We start from the raw sequence: 15,899 nt of genomic DNA on the forward strand, positions 1-15,899 counted from the left end.
GCTGCTGTGTCTTTCTTGCGGTCTCTCTGGTGTTTTCGAAACCGACACCGAAATATTTTGAACGCGTGAACGAGACGTGTTCATTTACAGGGGCTCTTCCATCGCGTTCTGCGGGAGGAGATCTCTTCGGCCAAACTGGTGAGAATGAAGCCGGAGGAGCTGGCGTCTAAGGAGCTTTCCACGTGGAGGGAGCGGCCGGCCAAGCCCGTGAGTGCTGGGAGGGGCCCGGGGTGCTCGGTGCCAGGCCTCCCTGGGTCCCCAGGGCCTCGGTTGATGGGTGAGGCACGAGTGAGGCCTCCTGAGCGAGCTTTCAGGCTCCGTGTCCTCCTCATGTCAGGTGCTGGAGTCCAGAAATAAGCTGCCCAGCGAGAGTAAGAAGACCGCCACGAAGCAGGAGTCTGTGCCCGACATGGAGGACTCTCCACCCGTGTCCGACTCAGATGTAAGCCTTGGGGACTCGGGATGGACCAAGAACGGAGTCAGAGTGACCTGCTCCCAGTGTGCTCAGGTCTCCCAGGTTACCGGGCAGGACCCTGAGCTCCTAACGAGCACCGTGTGCAGTGGCCCTCCCCTCGCTTTCGGGCCGTTTCTCTGCTGCTGCCCTGGAGACAGAGGGAAGTGTGACCTGCTCAGCTGTCCCCCTCTTCCCCTGCAGGAGCAGCAGGAGTCCGTGAGGGCCGTGCCGGACCAGAGCGCTGCTCCCCTGCTGGATGTCTTCAGCAGCATGCTGAAGGACACCACGGGCCAGCACCGGGCTCATCTGTTCGATCTCAACTGTAAGATCTGCACAGGTGCGTGCCGCCGGGCCTCGCCTCCTTTTGCTCCTGTCGGCGATCCTGACTGGCTCGTATTCCCGAAGTGTAGGGAGTTCGCCTCTGCGGTGTTGCTCTCAGGGGCGCCTGGGGGGCTCCGCCAGCGAGGCGTCTGTCTGCAGCTCGGGTCATGATCCGGGGACTTGCCGTCGTGCCCCGCGTTGGGCTCCCTGTGCAGCAGAGGGTCTGCTGCTCTCTGCCGCTGCGGCTCTCCCTTCTTGTGCTCTTCTCTCACTCGTGCTCACGCTCTCGAGTGACACCTCACGATGTTGGGCTTTTTTATTCGCACAAGGAGTCATCTGCTCGGGGGCGGCTGTGCTGTTGAATGCGGGATCTCTCAGGAGGGTCTTCCTCACGTTCTCCAGGTCAGGTTCCCTCGTCGGAAGACGAGCCGGCTCCAAAGAAACAGAAGTTGTCAGCTTCCAAGAAGGAGGAGCCGAAGCCCCAGTACGAGCCTCCGCCCTCTGAGCCGGTCCTTGGCTCTGCTAATGAAGCGATGCCAGAAACTCTGCCCGAAAGTGCCTCTGAGCCAGACCTGGATGGCGCCGCTCACGCGCACTTGGAGAGGAAGTACTTCCCCGTGCCACCAGGAGACAGCCGCCCGGTGCCCTCCGCCCTGGAAGGTCCCTCCTGCCCGGCCACCTGTGGGGGCTCAGTGCTCACCACGGTCACGGTGTCTGGCCGAGACCCCAGGACTGCATCCAGCGGATCGTGTACAGTCACGGCCCCTGCGGCAGCCCGCCCCGATGGTGCCCACCCAGCAGAACCCCGACAAGACGTCCTGAAGCCTGCTGTGACCTCAGTGACGGTGCCCAAGTCCATACTAGCGAAGCCGTCCCCGTCCCCTGAGCCCAGATACCTCCTGCCGGTGCCACCGGCCCCACGTGTCAGGTGCGTCCCATATGCGGAGTGGGAGCAAGCTATGAGTTTCATTTCCCGTGGATTAACAGAAGAGGGGCGTGGGGGTGAGCCCATAGTTGAGCTCCCACCCCTTCGGGACACACTTCACTCTGGCAGTTTGCACGGGCATGAGAAGGCCTGGTTTTAGCACGCCTGGCCCTTCCTTTAAGCACATAGGTCTTGAAAACCGAGGTGTGACCCCACGGCCGTTCAGGTCTGTGGCGCGTTCTGTCTACCCTGTCGAGACCAGCACATCTGTGGCGCTGTGCTGAAAGTAGCCAGTTTGGAAAAGCCCAAGCTCAAGCTCGAGGGGGTTCACTGTTGCCCTTACAATTCCGTAAAGTCTCCATATTTTGCAGATGGTTTGAGCCCAGAAGAAAGATTGATCTGTTTTCTGTGGTTTTGTTTTACAGTCTCTCCGAGTCCAGGTCCCCTCCAGAAGGAGATACAACCCTCTTCTTGTCTCGACTCAGCACCATTTGGAAAGGATTTATTAACATGCAGAGTGTAGCAAAATTTGTCACTAAGGCCTATCCCGTGTCGGGGTGCTGTGACTATCTCAGTGAGGTCAGAACCGAGCGTGAGCGCGCACTCGCTGTCCCACCCCAGGCCGGGGTCAGGTGGGGGCTGCCCTCCCCGCAGAGGGCCCGCAGCGTGAGCCCTGGGGAGGCGCGGCAGAGCCTGCTGTCCTGAGTCAGCAGGGTCAGTCGTTTGCACAGGGGTAGACATTTGCATGAAAACTGTCGCACCGTTTATGACAAAGCTGGGGTCGCTCTCCTCCCCCTTCGGTTCAGCCAGGGCGTGGCGCCCGAGTGTGCGTGTTCCCAGCTGACAGCGTGGCGAGGCGCGTGGGGTTGTCGGGGTCTGGGTGTGTGCAGGCTCTTTGCTTTCCCCGAATCCGTGTGCACAGCACTGGCGTTTACGACCTTAGCGAGCAGAAGCCATGCACTTCTGGATCATGTCTGAGTCCTTGCTGTGCGTCCACGTTCACAACCGATAAACTAGAAATGTTCTGCAGGACGGTCTCCCATTCAGCAGAAGGCCGTCGGGCTGCACTCCTGCTGGGGAGGCCCGAATTCCGGGTACTGACCGGGCGCCGTGTAGCGCTAGTGTTAGCCGTGTTCAGTGGAGGAGTTGCGGTCTGCTAGAATCTTAGGTAGTTTGGTGCCTTGAAATGACTCCATCCTTTTACTGGCCACTTACCCAAAGTCCGTTTTGTCTAGGACCTGCCGGACACAATTCACATTGGTGGAAGGATCACACCCAGAACAGTTTGGGATTATGTCGGCAAACTCAAATCTTCTGTATCTAAGGTACTTGCCGTAGTCTAGTCTCTGCACCGTGGAGGAAGGCGTCTGTGTAAATGCAGCTCCTTCTTCCGCTTTGATCTTGATGGGTTGGTGCCTGCCACGTCTGCTTATAAGTTGTTAAATATTGCCAGGTAAATGTTTCAAATTCCATCTATAACGGGATGGTTGTGTGGGTGATCCGGTGGTAGCAGTTGTGTTACAATTTATGTTAATGGGTGAGTGGGTGACACAGGCACTGTGTCTTCCCATTGTCCCTGTGACTGAGGGAGCCGGCAGGTGCTGGAAGGGCTGGTCCCAGGAGGCCCTGGCCCTGGGCGAGCTGGGGGCCATGAGCCCCTGAGACGCAGCCACAGCGGAGCATGCATGCGTGGGCAAGGGCTGCGGTTTTCCTCAGGCACACGAGGGGCTTGGACCCTTTAGTCTCGTTCAGCTTTCCTGTTGTGGAGCCGCTCTGGGCTCCTGTGTAGATCCCACAGCCGGGCAATCAGGACCGGCGTCCTCACACTCCGTGCCAGAGGCTGCTCTGGGCTAGCACCGCAGCCGGTGACGGGGCTGTCTGGGGAACAGTGGGGCTAGGAGTAGAGGCAGTCTTCCAGAGATTCCCACCAAAACCAAGGTCTGAGTCCAGCAGCCTGATGCCAGAGTCTCCGTCATCTCGGCATGCTGGACAGCAGGACTGGGGGGGGGGGGGGTGCCGAGAAGTGCTCGTCTCTCATTTCCGGCAGCCTTTGAGGTTCCGATGAAAGAGGGGAGCAGTGCCTTTCTCATGAAGCCACAGGCCAACGTGCGCTCGTCCTGTGTTTGTGCTGCAGGAGCTGTGTCTCATCCGCTTCCACCCGGCGACTGAGGAGGAGGAGGTGGCCTATATCTCTCTCTACTCCTATTTTAGCAGCCGTGGCCGCTTCGGCGTTGTAGCTAATAACAGCAGGCACGTCAAGGACCTCTACCTGATCCCACTGAGTGCCAAGGACCCTGTTCCGTCCAAGCTCTTGCCCTTCGAGGGCCCAGGTAAGCGCCAACTCTCTGAGGGGTGACTCGGCACACCTGACCCCCCACGACCCTTTCTTCCAACACCATGTCCTGCCAGACTTGTCATGCGCAGATCTGCCACCTCGCCCAAGCCGGGGCTTTTTAGCCGCAGGAGCAAGGCATGTGGATGGAGTTGCATCTAGCTGTAGAACTCAGCTTCTGGGACACCAGAGAGTGGCCCTAGAAATACCCTTACCGTTGGCATGAATTGTCTTAGAAGAGGGGACAGGAAGAGGGGAAAACCCACAGCGTCCAGTCAGCCAGTCACGGCCTTGGGTCAGTGGAGGCCGGAAAAGGGCCAGAGAGGAAGGTCATCCTCACAGTGGGCTTGGGGGGTCACCTGTGCTTGCCATGGAGCTCGGGGCTGAGCCTTCACCAGGCCGGAGAGACAGGAAAGCTAGCCCGTGTGTTTTCATTCTTTAGAACGTGGTGGTTTCAGAAGATCACTTACAGATTAGCTCTTTAACAAAAACAAAGCCCTCAGGCTTGTTGAGGGGTTGAGGGTGACTCCGGGGGAACATGGTCTGTGGGAGGCCAACTCCTATTGAGCCCGGAGAGGTCCACATGTTGCGCAGTGGGTCGAAGATGCCGCGTTGAAGTGCCTCCTCGGCCACGAAGTCCCCAGAGGATGGAGCCCACAGGAGAGACGCCGCGTCTGACACATGGTGAACACTCTCGGAGAGCTTGGGTCTAGAGCCGCGGCTGGACCCTAGGCCCTTGGTGGCACTGCGTAGACCTGGCACCTCTGGGTCCCTGTCACCGGTCCCGGCAAGCATTCCTGCCGCAGCCACATGCCGTACTTCCTGCGCCTGAGCTGTAGCTTGGCCCAGGAGGGCTGTGGGGCAGGAGCGCGCCCCCCCGCAGGCACGTCCCAGGTCCTGACCGGGGCACATTCACGCTTGAGCTGTGCTCGGCTGGTACCTGTGCACCACAGGTGGGCCCACCGTGGTAAGGGCTGGGGCCTGCAGTCGGGGTCAGCTGCTGGCATGCTGTGCGTTGAGTTACCTTCGTGCCGGATACACTTTAAAAGCCAAGGACTCGAGGGGGTCTCTCGCCAGCCCTTGCGGTGAAGAGGCGCCCCTAGTGGGTGGCGGAAGGCCCTCCTTGGAGGTTCTCAGTGAGCAGCCCTGGGAAGTGTGCGGGCCACTCCCTGGATGACCGTCCTGAGGCCTGAGGTTGAAGATGAAGAAGCTGGCCTCTTGGGCCCTGGAGGAGCCTCCAGTCGGTCACCAGCATAGAAGCTCATGTGCACGATGTAGCGTAAGCATGTGCACGATGTAGCGTAAGCGTAAGCATAGGGTCCCCTGGTGACAGTTGCGGGTGACTCTCGCAGCCTCCCTAGAGCCGGGCTAGGGCTTGTCCTGCTGTCTCAGCAGCAGGGTCCGCAGCGGGTGAGCTGCCTGGGGAGCAGGGTGGAGGCTGGCGTGGAGGCCCCGCCTGGACAGGGCTGCCAGGAGCTGGGCTTGGTGCGGAGGCAGGTGTGGGCTCCCCGCAGTGGACAGGTGAGGAGCCCCTCCAGCGGAGCCACGGTGGGGGCAGCCCCGCCAGCAGAGGGTCGGGGGTTGCATGGGACGCCTCCAGGGTGACACGGGGCGGGGAGGCACCTGCCTGGTCTGTGGAGCATGATGGGCCCTGGGCACCCGGACGCGCTCGGTGACGGCCACCTGCACTCCTGAAGCTCCCACGCCACCTGAAGGGGCACCCGGACGACCACAGACTTCTGTCCGCAGTAAATACAAGACCGGGCGGGGGGGCCTGCGAAACAGTCATGAGTGAGATTCTGCGCATAAGCTTTTAAAGACTTTTTCTAGTCTAAGGGGTTTCTAAATCTAACCCCATTTAGCATATATTTTTTTTGTTTTCCTGATACCGTTATTACCATTAGTCCCTGTGTGTATCTTACAGTTCCCCAGCCAAACAGCCTGGAGCCCCGGCCAGGTTCTCGGCCTGACCTGCTTCACATACCCACAGCGTGACTTGGTGCTCTCTAGGTCCAAGTGTTCGTGTGTCCTGGTTTTGTGGTGTGTGTGTGTGTGCGCGTGTAGGAAGGCTGGGCATGGGCATGATTCTCCCGTCACGGAGGTCCCTGTCCTCACGGAGCTGGTCTCTGCCTGGCACCCCTTGAAAGCACAGGCCTGGTCCGGGATGGGGGTGGCGTCCCTCAGCAGAGCGGCCAGTGGACTGGAGCAGGCGCCGACCAGCGAGCACCGCCCACAGCCTGGCGGGGGCACCTCTGACTCCCCCCCACAGCCCCTTCTCCCAGGGGTGGCCCGTGCTACCCACAGCTGGCTCACCCAGTAATCGGTTGTGCCCAGGTCCGCACCTCCCCTGTCTGTCCCGCTCCATATTTGTGCACACGCACGGAGCACAGGCCTCAGTGGACACGGGGCTCTGGCTCCGGCGAGCGTCCCAACTGGGTGGGCGGCCTGCTGTGTAGGCAGGTCGAGGTTAGGGTGGAGGTGGCGAGCGTGTTGCAACAGGGCACGCCCGGCCCTCCCTGACCCTCCGCTGGCGGAGGGTCCCTCCATCCCTAGAGACAAACTGCAGGGACCCTCACCTCCTGGACTCGGGTCTCGTAGATGTTCACGTGGGATTCTCCCCCAAACTCCTGCTTTCCATGCTTGAGAAGCAGGACACAGAAGGGGCCTAACCTGGGGACTCCATGTGCACCTGCCCCTCGGCCAGTGCCGCGTCCTTCCCCAACGTCACGCTTCCGACAGTAAACACAGAGCGTGTGTCCACACATGGCCACTCCTCGGCCAACACACCAGGTGTCCACACAGCGTGTCAGAACAACCCAGAGCATGCTCTGCCTCTCTAAGGACATTTCTGTCCATGCGTATACATAGCATCTGTCCACTAGAAATACCAGGCTGTCTTGTTCTGTCACACAAGTCATTCTTAATAACTGGACGGCCCAGTTTCAGAAGACACCTGGAAAGCCCTGACGGTGGACGTTCATCTTACCGTCCCGTCACCCGACAGGCCTGAACCACGGGACTCGGGAGTGCACAGGCCCCGGCCCCGAGCGCCTGTTGATGGCGTTGGGCTTCTAGGAGTGTGTGCCAGGGGGCTGGGGGCCAGGAGCTTAGTGCAGAGGGCGGGTTTCCTGGAAGCCTGGAAACCCACGGTGCCGTCTTCATTCCCGTCTACCTGCTTTCTAAACTAGCTGGAAACTTCTGTGAGGTGCATTGTCCTCAGGTAAGCGCCCCTCAGTCTTGCGCGCGTGTGAAAGAATCCGGGGCTGTGCACACGTCCTCATGGTCGAGCACGGCATTGAATTCAATGTACAGCTCTTTCTCCTTCAAAGTCAATAAAAGTATTTCCTGGAAACCGGTCACTGTTTGTTTGAATTTGAACTGGTAGCTTCAGTACCTGTCCCAGGCCCACAGGGGTGGAGGGCGGAGGTCTCCATCTTCCTGTTGTGAGCCGGCACCACCCGCTCGGGGCGCGCGGCCCGGACGAAGACGCACAGCCTTCCCCTTTGACCCGAAACGTGTGCTGAGCCCAGTGGCTCTTTCCGGGTCTTAGGGATTCAAAATTGGAAAGAGAAGGGGGCGTGCGTGTGTGTGCGTGTGTGTGTCGTCGTGGTGGAGGGCCGGGGAGGTGTATGGTGTCTCCCGTGTATTTGCCACGTCTCTTCCTAGGCAAGTTCTGCAGAATTAGGGTCTAACTCCCACACACTCTCTATTGAGTAGGAGTGAGAAGTTTGTTCTGATGGATTCAGACTAGAAGAGTTTTCATTTTTAAAAAAGTAGAGTACCTGATAGCTTTGGGGGTAAGGAGTCCGCTTGCGGGTGGTTTCAAGCAGTTTTGTCCCGTGCTGTGTCGGGCTGGAGGTATGTGGGGGCAGTCCGTGGACACATGACTGCAGATGACCCCATCCCCAGTCCCTGGGTCTGCCCACTTTTTCTGTACGGGTCTGATTCTAGCCGTGGCCACTGAGGCTAAAGAATACCTCTACCACAGAGGAAATTCAGGAATGCCTCCGTGCAGCTAAGGAGGCCTGTGTGACACGGGCAGTGCCCCCTGAAGACATTCTTGCTCTGGCATTTTGGAGCAGGTGGGTGCAGACACCCTTGTTCCCAGTGACCGCTCCTCTGGAAATGGAGGACGGCCCGCTCCGCTCAGCCCGTGTGGCAACCTCCCACCTAGTAGCTTGTTTCCGTCTAGGAATCACAAACCTAACCACCCTCAAAAGGGCAGTGGGTAAGTAAGCATCTCTGCTTCTAGTAATGGACAAAGGGAGGAATTTTGCAAAAGCAGAGAAGCAGCTCCGTGCCCTGGGCTGGAGCCTTGGTCTCCACACTGCAGCCAGTGTGGTCGCCGCCGCCGCCACTGCAGCTTCTCGGACACCCTCTCCTCTCCAGGGGAGCACTGGGTAGTGGGCAGGCCTGCAGATGGCTCTGGCTGCGAGGGGGACGTTCTGGAGGAGAGCCAGATCTCTACTGCCTCCCCAGGGGCAGGCACCCAATTGTCCTTGCCGGTCCCCCTCCCTGCCGCCTGCCCTGTGGCAGTAGAGGGCATGGTCAAGTCTGGGGGACACCCTCAGCTCAGTAAGGCCCAAGACAGATGAGTGAATTCTGTGTGTTTCACAGATGTCCGTTACTGCCAACGTGCTAGTTACTCTCCCGATAGTCGCGCGCTCAAGTCCGTTGATAAGATCGACTGCTTCAAAACACACGTGCATTTTGTGACCACCTAGTCCGAATTTTAAATACTTGGCAAAATTCAGAGCTAACACCGATAGGAGTCGGAGCTTCTCACAGATTGCTTACGGGTCACTTAGAGATTTGTGCAGAGGAGGTAGTCCAGGGTTGAAAGCTACTTAGTTAGCTGCCTGTGTCGGGAGAGCTCACTGTTCTCAAAACAAATGTAAATGCTGAGTAATTTAAGCACCATCTTGGCTGTGATGAATAGGACAGCCAAGGTTGGAATCTACAGAGCGTGGCCGAGGTTCTGGTGTAGCGGTGGTTTTCTCCAGCCAGCAGTGAGACCGTCGGGGGTTTGGGATGGGAGGGCACACTGCACCAGAACCGCACACCAGGTCTTCCTGGGTTTAACACAATGACTTCCCTGTCACGCACAGCTCACTGACCTGAGACCTGATCCTAAGCCATGAACCCTGACGGTGTGTCTGGAGGTGGCATGGCCCTCTGCCCTGAATGTGGACTTGGGGACTTCCTCCCCCACCGCCCCGCTCCCACCCACCCACCCACGTGGCTGAGCACATTCCTTCACTTTGGCTCAGACGTCAGGTTCTTTCGGGAGAGCCAGGCTTCCGGAGCTGCCGCCGTCTAGTGCGGCTGGCAGGTCCAGAAGGGCCGTGAGAGCCATTTTAGCAACTGATGATACCCAAAACGACCTGAGTAAGCAACGCAGCGCTCCGTCAATGGCTGTTACAGTAAAGGAGATGCCGTTCTGAGTTCAACTATCGCTGACTCGTGTTAATTAGGAAACAAACATGATAGATGACCCCTCAAGTCTGCTGGGCAGAAACGTTTGGGTAGGACACTCGGGGTGGGCTGCCTGGCCTTCCTGTGTCTACTCCCTCCTGTGCTAGCCTCTTCCTCTCCTGGATACACGGCTTTTTACTGGGGCCGGGGGGCAGGGACAGGACGTTCTGGAAGCGGGGTCTCTAATGAAGGTGGTGTTCAGGTCCTGGTGTTAGGAGTGGGTCTTCCACAGGCATGTCCACGCTGACAGCCGTGAAGCAGGAGGCCCTTCCCACGTGGGAGGGAGGGTAGCACCGTGCTCTGTGCACAGAGGCTGTCTCCCCAGCTCAGACCTGACTTGGCTTCTCAGGGGCTGGGTGGGCTGTCTACCACCCTGTGTGCTCTGTGTGTCAACCCAGCTCTATTGAAATTTGGGAAGATTAGTAGACATTTTAGAATTACATAATGGTGTCCAAAAACAACTATTTGAAGTCACCTGTGATCATCTTTAAAACCAGAAAGAACGGGAAGACAGTACTGATTCTCCGTACGTGAAAGTTGGCACATGCAGCAAAGACAGGTGTGTGCGCCAGAGCCTTGACTTATCAGTGAGTGATACAATTTGACTTTAAGTATCTTTCACTATTGACAAATTTTTGTGTATCCTTTCTCCCTAAAATTACTCTTTTGTGACTTGGGTGGTTTTGTTCCTCTTTTTGTATTCTGGATTTATGAGTGTGGGGTAGAGAATCATTAGTGAAACACTGACATTCCTGGAAAGATGTGCAATTCAGAGTGGAATAATGTTTTTTTACTTAAGAAATGAGTATGTTTAAGAGCTGTCCTGTGCCCAGAAACCGCAGTGTCTTCCGCGTGGCCTCTTGTCCCCTGCTGGTTTTCTGAACACACTGGGCTGCTGGTCTCAGTGCCGGCCTGTGCTTGCAAAGACCGTGAGCATCTGGTTAAGTTCATGTTAATGGAGCGTCTTTCTAAACCCAGAAGAACGTTTACTTTAGCCGTTTCAGTCAGCCCGGTCCTTCCCGTTCACCGGAACCTGGACACTAGCAGCTGCCGAACTTCCCTAATGGCGTGTGCAGAGGTTAGCGTTGTAACCATGCTGGAGGCCTGGCCCTCTGCTTCGAACCTACAGCTTCATTTACGTGGCGCAAATCCCCAGTTAAAACGGGCTGTTCGTTGCCTTTCTGATGTGTTAGCAAGAGGCAGATAAAAGAATACAGCTACGATTTTGTGGCAAGTCCTCCCTGTACGTCTGTGCCTTACGCCCGTGCCTTACGCCCTGGGGCTTAGCAGATGTTGACGGACGGTTGCATGATGGCCTTCCCCATGCCCTCCGTCACGCTGTCCTTCGGCTTTGTATCTGAGGTTTGAATCTGTAGCATAAGTTCTGACAGTCGGGGGGAGTTTACCCCGGGAGCTAGGCCCTGGGCTCTGTGTTTGTGCTGCGGGGGTCGGGCCGCCGGGTCAGTGTGGGCCTGGACTCACGATCTTTGGCAGTAAGCACTTCCGCTCTTCCAGCCCTTGATTTTACTTTGCCAGTGAGCCCCTTCCTCCTGCCTGTTGAGACACGCCCACTACCGCTGCCCGTGGGGTTTGCCCCTGAAGAGCGAAGGCTGAAGTCAGATTCTAAAATGTGCACGACCGTTCTGTTTTTCAGGTCTTGAGTCGCCGCGTCCCAACATAATCCTTGGGTTAGTGATCTGCCAGAGAATAAAGCGTCCTTCAGGTGCAGGAGAATTAGATAAAGTGGAGGAGAAGCGGACCCGCCCTCAGACCCAGGAAGAGACGGAGGTTTCGGTGTATCCCAAAGTGTCCGTGGCCCCACAGTCCGAGAGGAAGCCCCCCAGGTTCCAGGTGGGCTCCGGGGACATGGCTGTCAGCACCACACCCCCGGGGACTCCTCCACCGCCGCCCCCGCCGCCAGAGCCTCCTGCCGCGTCTGCTTCGTCATCCGTGTTGAAAATACTGTCCTCGCTCAAACCGGGAGCCCCGAGCACCGTGCCCACAGCGCCCGCCGCGGCGGCTCTTCCGACGTCCGCTCCTTCCGCCAATTCCTCCACCTCCAAAACAGCCTCACCCCTGGAGCACATCCTGCAGACGCTGTTTGGGAAGAAGAAGTCTTTCGACCCCCCTGCCAGAGAGCCTGCAGAGTCGGCCCCGGCCTCCCACCCAGACCCCAAAGCCAAAGCCGACGGCGGGCTGCCCGCGGCGCCTCTGCTGGATCCGATCGTGCAGCAGTTCGGCCAGCTCTCCAAAGACAGAGCCCTGGAGGACGAGGAAGATGACCGACCCTACGACCCCGAAGAGGAGTACGGTCCTGAGAGAGCCTTCGGCGCTCAGCTCGAGCGAGGGAGACGCCCCGACGCAGAGAAGGCCCCCGAGACCGCCGAGCGGGAGGAGGTGGCCTACGACCCGGAGGACGAGACCATTTTAGAAGAAGCCACAGTGGCCATCGACGACCTGCCCAACCGGATGTGTGCGGACGGGAAGGGCGGCGCGGCGGACCGGCCCGCTGAGCCCGCGGCCCCCGGGGCGGCCCCCTCCCTGGTAGAGCAGCAGCAGATGATCGAGGAGCTGAACAAGCAGATCGAGGAGCAGAAGCGGCAGGTGGCTGAGCAGGAGGCGGCGCTGCGGCAGCAGAGGGCTGCCGTGGGCGCCTCCATGGCGCACTTCTCCGTGGCCGACGCACTCATGTCGCCGCCCCCAAAGGCCTCCCTGCCTCAGGCCGAGCTGTTCCTGCAGGAGCAGCAGACCACGGGCCGCCCGGCCGCGCTCCCCGGCGCCCCTCCCGCGGCAGGCCCCGGCTGCGACCCGCGGCCAAGTCGGGACCCGCGGCAGGCCCGGCGGCTGGCCGCGGAGCACTGCGAGAGCGAAGCCGGCTCCAGGCCCCCCGCAGCCCGGGAGGACGGTGCGGAGGCCGCCTTGCCCGCCAAGCCAGATGGCCCCAAGAACGAGCCCTCCGCGAGCCCGGTCGTGCTGCCTGCAGAGGGCGGCCCTCCCTCAGCGGGCTCGGGCAGCGGCTCGGGCAGCGCGCCCAGACCTGCCCGCAGGGTGCTGCTGCCCACGCCCCCCAGCTCCGCCTTCCAGCCTGGCTTCCCTCTGCAGAGCGCGCAGAGCTTTCCCTCTCCGGGAGCGAGGGACCCTTTCTCAGCTCCAGTGTGTACCGCTCAGGAAAAGTGTGAGGATCCGAGAAATGCTCAGTTTGCTGAAAAAGGTGACCCCCCTGCGGTTGAAGCCGAAGGAGACGGAGAGCCACCGTGCAGACCCGGTGAGGGGGCCGCCACGTTCCCCTCAGCTGGACAGAGAGCAGGGGCCCCTCTGCCCCCATCCCAGGGCCAGCGTGAGCCAGCACCACGCACGTTTGGGACATCGGGGCTTCATGGCCCCAGTTTCCCAGGACCAAGGGGGCCAGCCCCTCCATTTTCTGAAGAGAATATTGTTTCTAATAGCGATGGGCCGCGAGGGCCTCCCCCGGCCAGATTCGGGGCCCAAAAGGGGCCCATCCCTTCCTTGTTCTCAGGGCCACATGGGCCCCCTCCCTATGGGGACAGTAGGGGTCCCTCCCCTTCCCACCTTGGGGGGCCCAGAGGATCAGCACCACCCCAATTTGAGGAGCGAAAGGATCCGCACGGGGAGAAAAGAGAATTCCAGGACGGCCCGTACGACGAGCCGGCCGGCCCTGTCCCTCAGTTCGAAGGAGCAGAACAATCCCAGTTTGTGGGAGGTCGAGGCGCGGCGCCGTTCCAGTTTGGAGGCCAGAGAAGGCCTCTGCTGTCACAGTTTAAAGGACCCAGAGGGGGTGGTCCTCCCCCTCAGTTTGGCGGTCAGAGAGGGCCTCCCCCCGGCCACTTTGTGGGCCCGAGGGGGCCGCATCCCAATCAGTTTGAAGGACCCAGAGGCCAAGCGCCAAATTTCATGCCAGGACCCAGGGGGGTTCAGCCTCAGCCATTCGAGGAGCAGAGGGTGAGCTCACCCCCGAGGTTTGCCAACCCCCGCGCGCCCGCACCCCTCCCGTTTGGCGGACCGAGAGGGTCTGTGCCCTTTCCCGAGAAGAGCGAGCCCACGCCCCCCCGCTTCCACTTCCAGGGCCCGCCGGCGCCTGGGCTGAAGGCAGCCCCCCGGCCGCTGCTGGAGCTGCCCAGTCACCCGCCGCCACACAGGCCCGAGCAGGGCCCTGAGCCCGAGTTCCGAGAGGCCAAGGGCCACGACTACAGGAGCGCGGCCTTCGAAGGGCGGTCGAGGGAGCGGTTCGAAGCGGGGCCCAAAGAAAAGCCCCTGGATGAGCCCGAAGCCGCGCCCGAGAGCCGGCCGGGCAGGGCCCTGGACGAGCGCCGGCGAGAGCGAGGGCGGCGCTGGAGCCGGGAGCGGGACTGGGAGCGGGGCCACGAGCGGGCCCGGCACCGCGACAAGGACGCCGGCCGCGAGTGGGACCGGAGTCGGGAGCGCGGCGCAGACAGGGACCGGGGGCGGGACCCGGAGCGGGCGTCCGAGTGGGGCCGGAGCCGCGAGCGCAGCCGCAACCGGGAGCGGGAGCGGCGGCGGGAGCGGGAGCGGGAGCGGTCTCGCAGCAGGGAGCGCGGCCGGGACCGGACCCGCGAGCACGGCCGGGAGCGCAAGGACCGCAGCAAGAGCAAGGAGGGCTCCCGGGACCTCAAAGCGGACGCCCCGCGGGCCGCCACCCCCGCGGGGCAGAACTAGCGGCCGGCGGCCGCTGCTCTGCCGGGGCTCCCCGCAAACGCCCTGCAGGAGAGCCGGCGCGGGCGCTGCGGTGAGCTGCGGACTGAGACGCAGAAGAGAGTCTCCTGGACTTGGGAAGTGACTGTGATTTTGTGTACAGTGGTTTCTTACAAGATTTCACATCTTTACAACTCAGATGCTTTTTAAGAACTCGGTATTTCCATTTAAAATTACTGGAATGGGAATGTGTCTACAGAAGCATATTGCTTTTTCAGATTATAAAGTTATCTTTTCCAATAACTTAATTATAGTAAATTTTAAGGGAATTTCCGTGGACCTTAGAGCCATACCCGTACTGAGATCTGCTCTGTATCTGTTTCTAAAAGCTGCTGTCACAGGCCGGCTCGCACCGAAGCCCAGCGAGGCCTTCTGCTCCTCCCTGGGGTGTGCGGGACAGAGCTCTACAAATGCGTTTTTCTTTTGTCACAAGGAAATTTGAATTACAAATTTCAACCAGGAAACAAACCATTTCTTAGTTTTGCTGGTTTTGTAGATCACCTTATACATTTTTTTTCTCAAAGACAGGATTAAAAGCAACATCTGTCCAAGTAGAAACTGTTGCATTTTTTAAATAGCAATTTATTGAAAAAGGTGTAACCTTTACCAGCCTAAAAAAAGTGAGAAAAGAAGCCAATTAAGTGTTCTTTAAAACGGGGGGGTGGGGGGGTGGGGGTTGACTTTGATTTGCATAATCAGGAGCAGTTTTGTTTGTGAGGCGACATCCCCACAGTCCTTCCTGTGGCCCAGGGAGAGTGCGCCCGCCCCAGGCTGCTACCCTGTCCGTGACGCATTGCAAAGTCTGTCGTTGAAAGTGGGACGGTATTTGTGTGAAGTCTGAGGCGGAGGACGGTGACGTGATGACGGCAGCAGAGAAGCCGCTCCTTGTCGTACATCGTCCGGTCCTTCCAAAGGGGGAAGCAGAGAAACCCTCGCTAATTTATTGGACTGTACAAATAAATACACTTTGATAATTTTTTTATATTTTCATAAACTTACTTTTGCAAGTGTAAAATTACATTCTTTGGAGTCTCCTCCATCGTACATCACTACGGATTTTTCACTTTCTAGCACAAACGTTCAAACGATAAGAGCGAACACGGAGAACTTGGTGACTCGTGGGACCGGTTCCGGACCCCGTGTCAGTACGTTAGATTGCATTGAAGCGGCGTCAAGCTTCAACATCTATACGATGTGAAGGGTTTTTTACATGTAAAACAAATTTTTCTAATTTAAATACACAAATGTAAAAATCAAGTGTGTTTCTTTAGGTTTACTTGATAGAAATTTCTGTAAATTGTATTTTATATTGCAAAGTATGATATCACTGTACAGTAAAACATGCAGCTCCATAGGTTTTGTTACTCGAGGTAGAATAAACGTCTGCAGAAGGTTTTCTGTCCCTTGTGTGCACTCACTCTTCCCCGCCGGGACTTTGGGGCTAGACCGGTGCGTGGGACACGACCATGTGTCCTCAGGCAGCAGACCACCTCTGGCCTTGAGCTGGGTGACCCTGCAGCTCTGTCTGCTCAGCGTGTGGCTGGACATGCCCAGTGCTGCTCAGGGAGCACGCGGCGAGGTGGCGTGCGTGGCGGTGGCGGGGCCAGCAGGCTGACGAGGACCCTTCAGGGCTCCGGGAACCTGCCCGCAGCCAGGGCTGG

General features: G+C 58.9%; 1 protein-coding gene across 7 annotated transcripts in view; it reads left to right on the forward strand.

The window, feature by feature from the left end:
- Positions 1–15,633, forward strand: part of DIDO1 (death inducer-obliterator 1) — a 48,054-nt gene extending 32,421 nt beyond the window's left edge. For all 7 annotated transcript variants that reach the window (XM_059134184.1, XM_059134186.1, XM_059134181.1 and 4 more), the window contains 8 exons: positions 91–207; positions 338–442; positions 656–791; positions 1,178–1,703; positions 2,126–2,279; positions 2,936–3,025; positions 3,835–4,030; positions 11,162–15,633. In XM_059134184.1, the coding sequence (XP_058990167.1) occupies positions 91–207; positions 338–442; positions 656–791; positions 1,178–1,703; positions 2,126–2,279; positions 2,936–3,025; positions 3,835–4,030; positions 11,162–14,202 (4,365 nt within the window). In that variant the 3' untranslated portion in view covers positions 14,203–15,633. The remainder of the gene's footprint in view (positions 1–90; positions 208–337; positions 443–655; positions 792–1,177; positions 1,704–2,125; positions 2,280–2,935; positions 3,026–3,834; positions 4,031–11,161) is intronic.
- Positions 15,634–15,899: the final 266 nt, after the last annotated feature.

This window comes from Mustela lutreola, chromosome 9 (assembly GCF_030435805.1).
Source record: "Mustela lutreola isolate mMusLut2 chromosome 9, mMusLut2.pri, whole genome shotgun sequence".
NCBI classification, from domain to species: Eukaryota; Metazoa; Chordata; class Mammalia; order Carnivora; family Mustelidae; genus Mustela; species Mustela lutreola.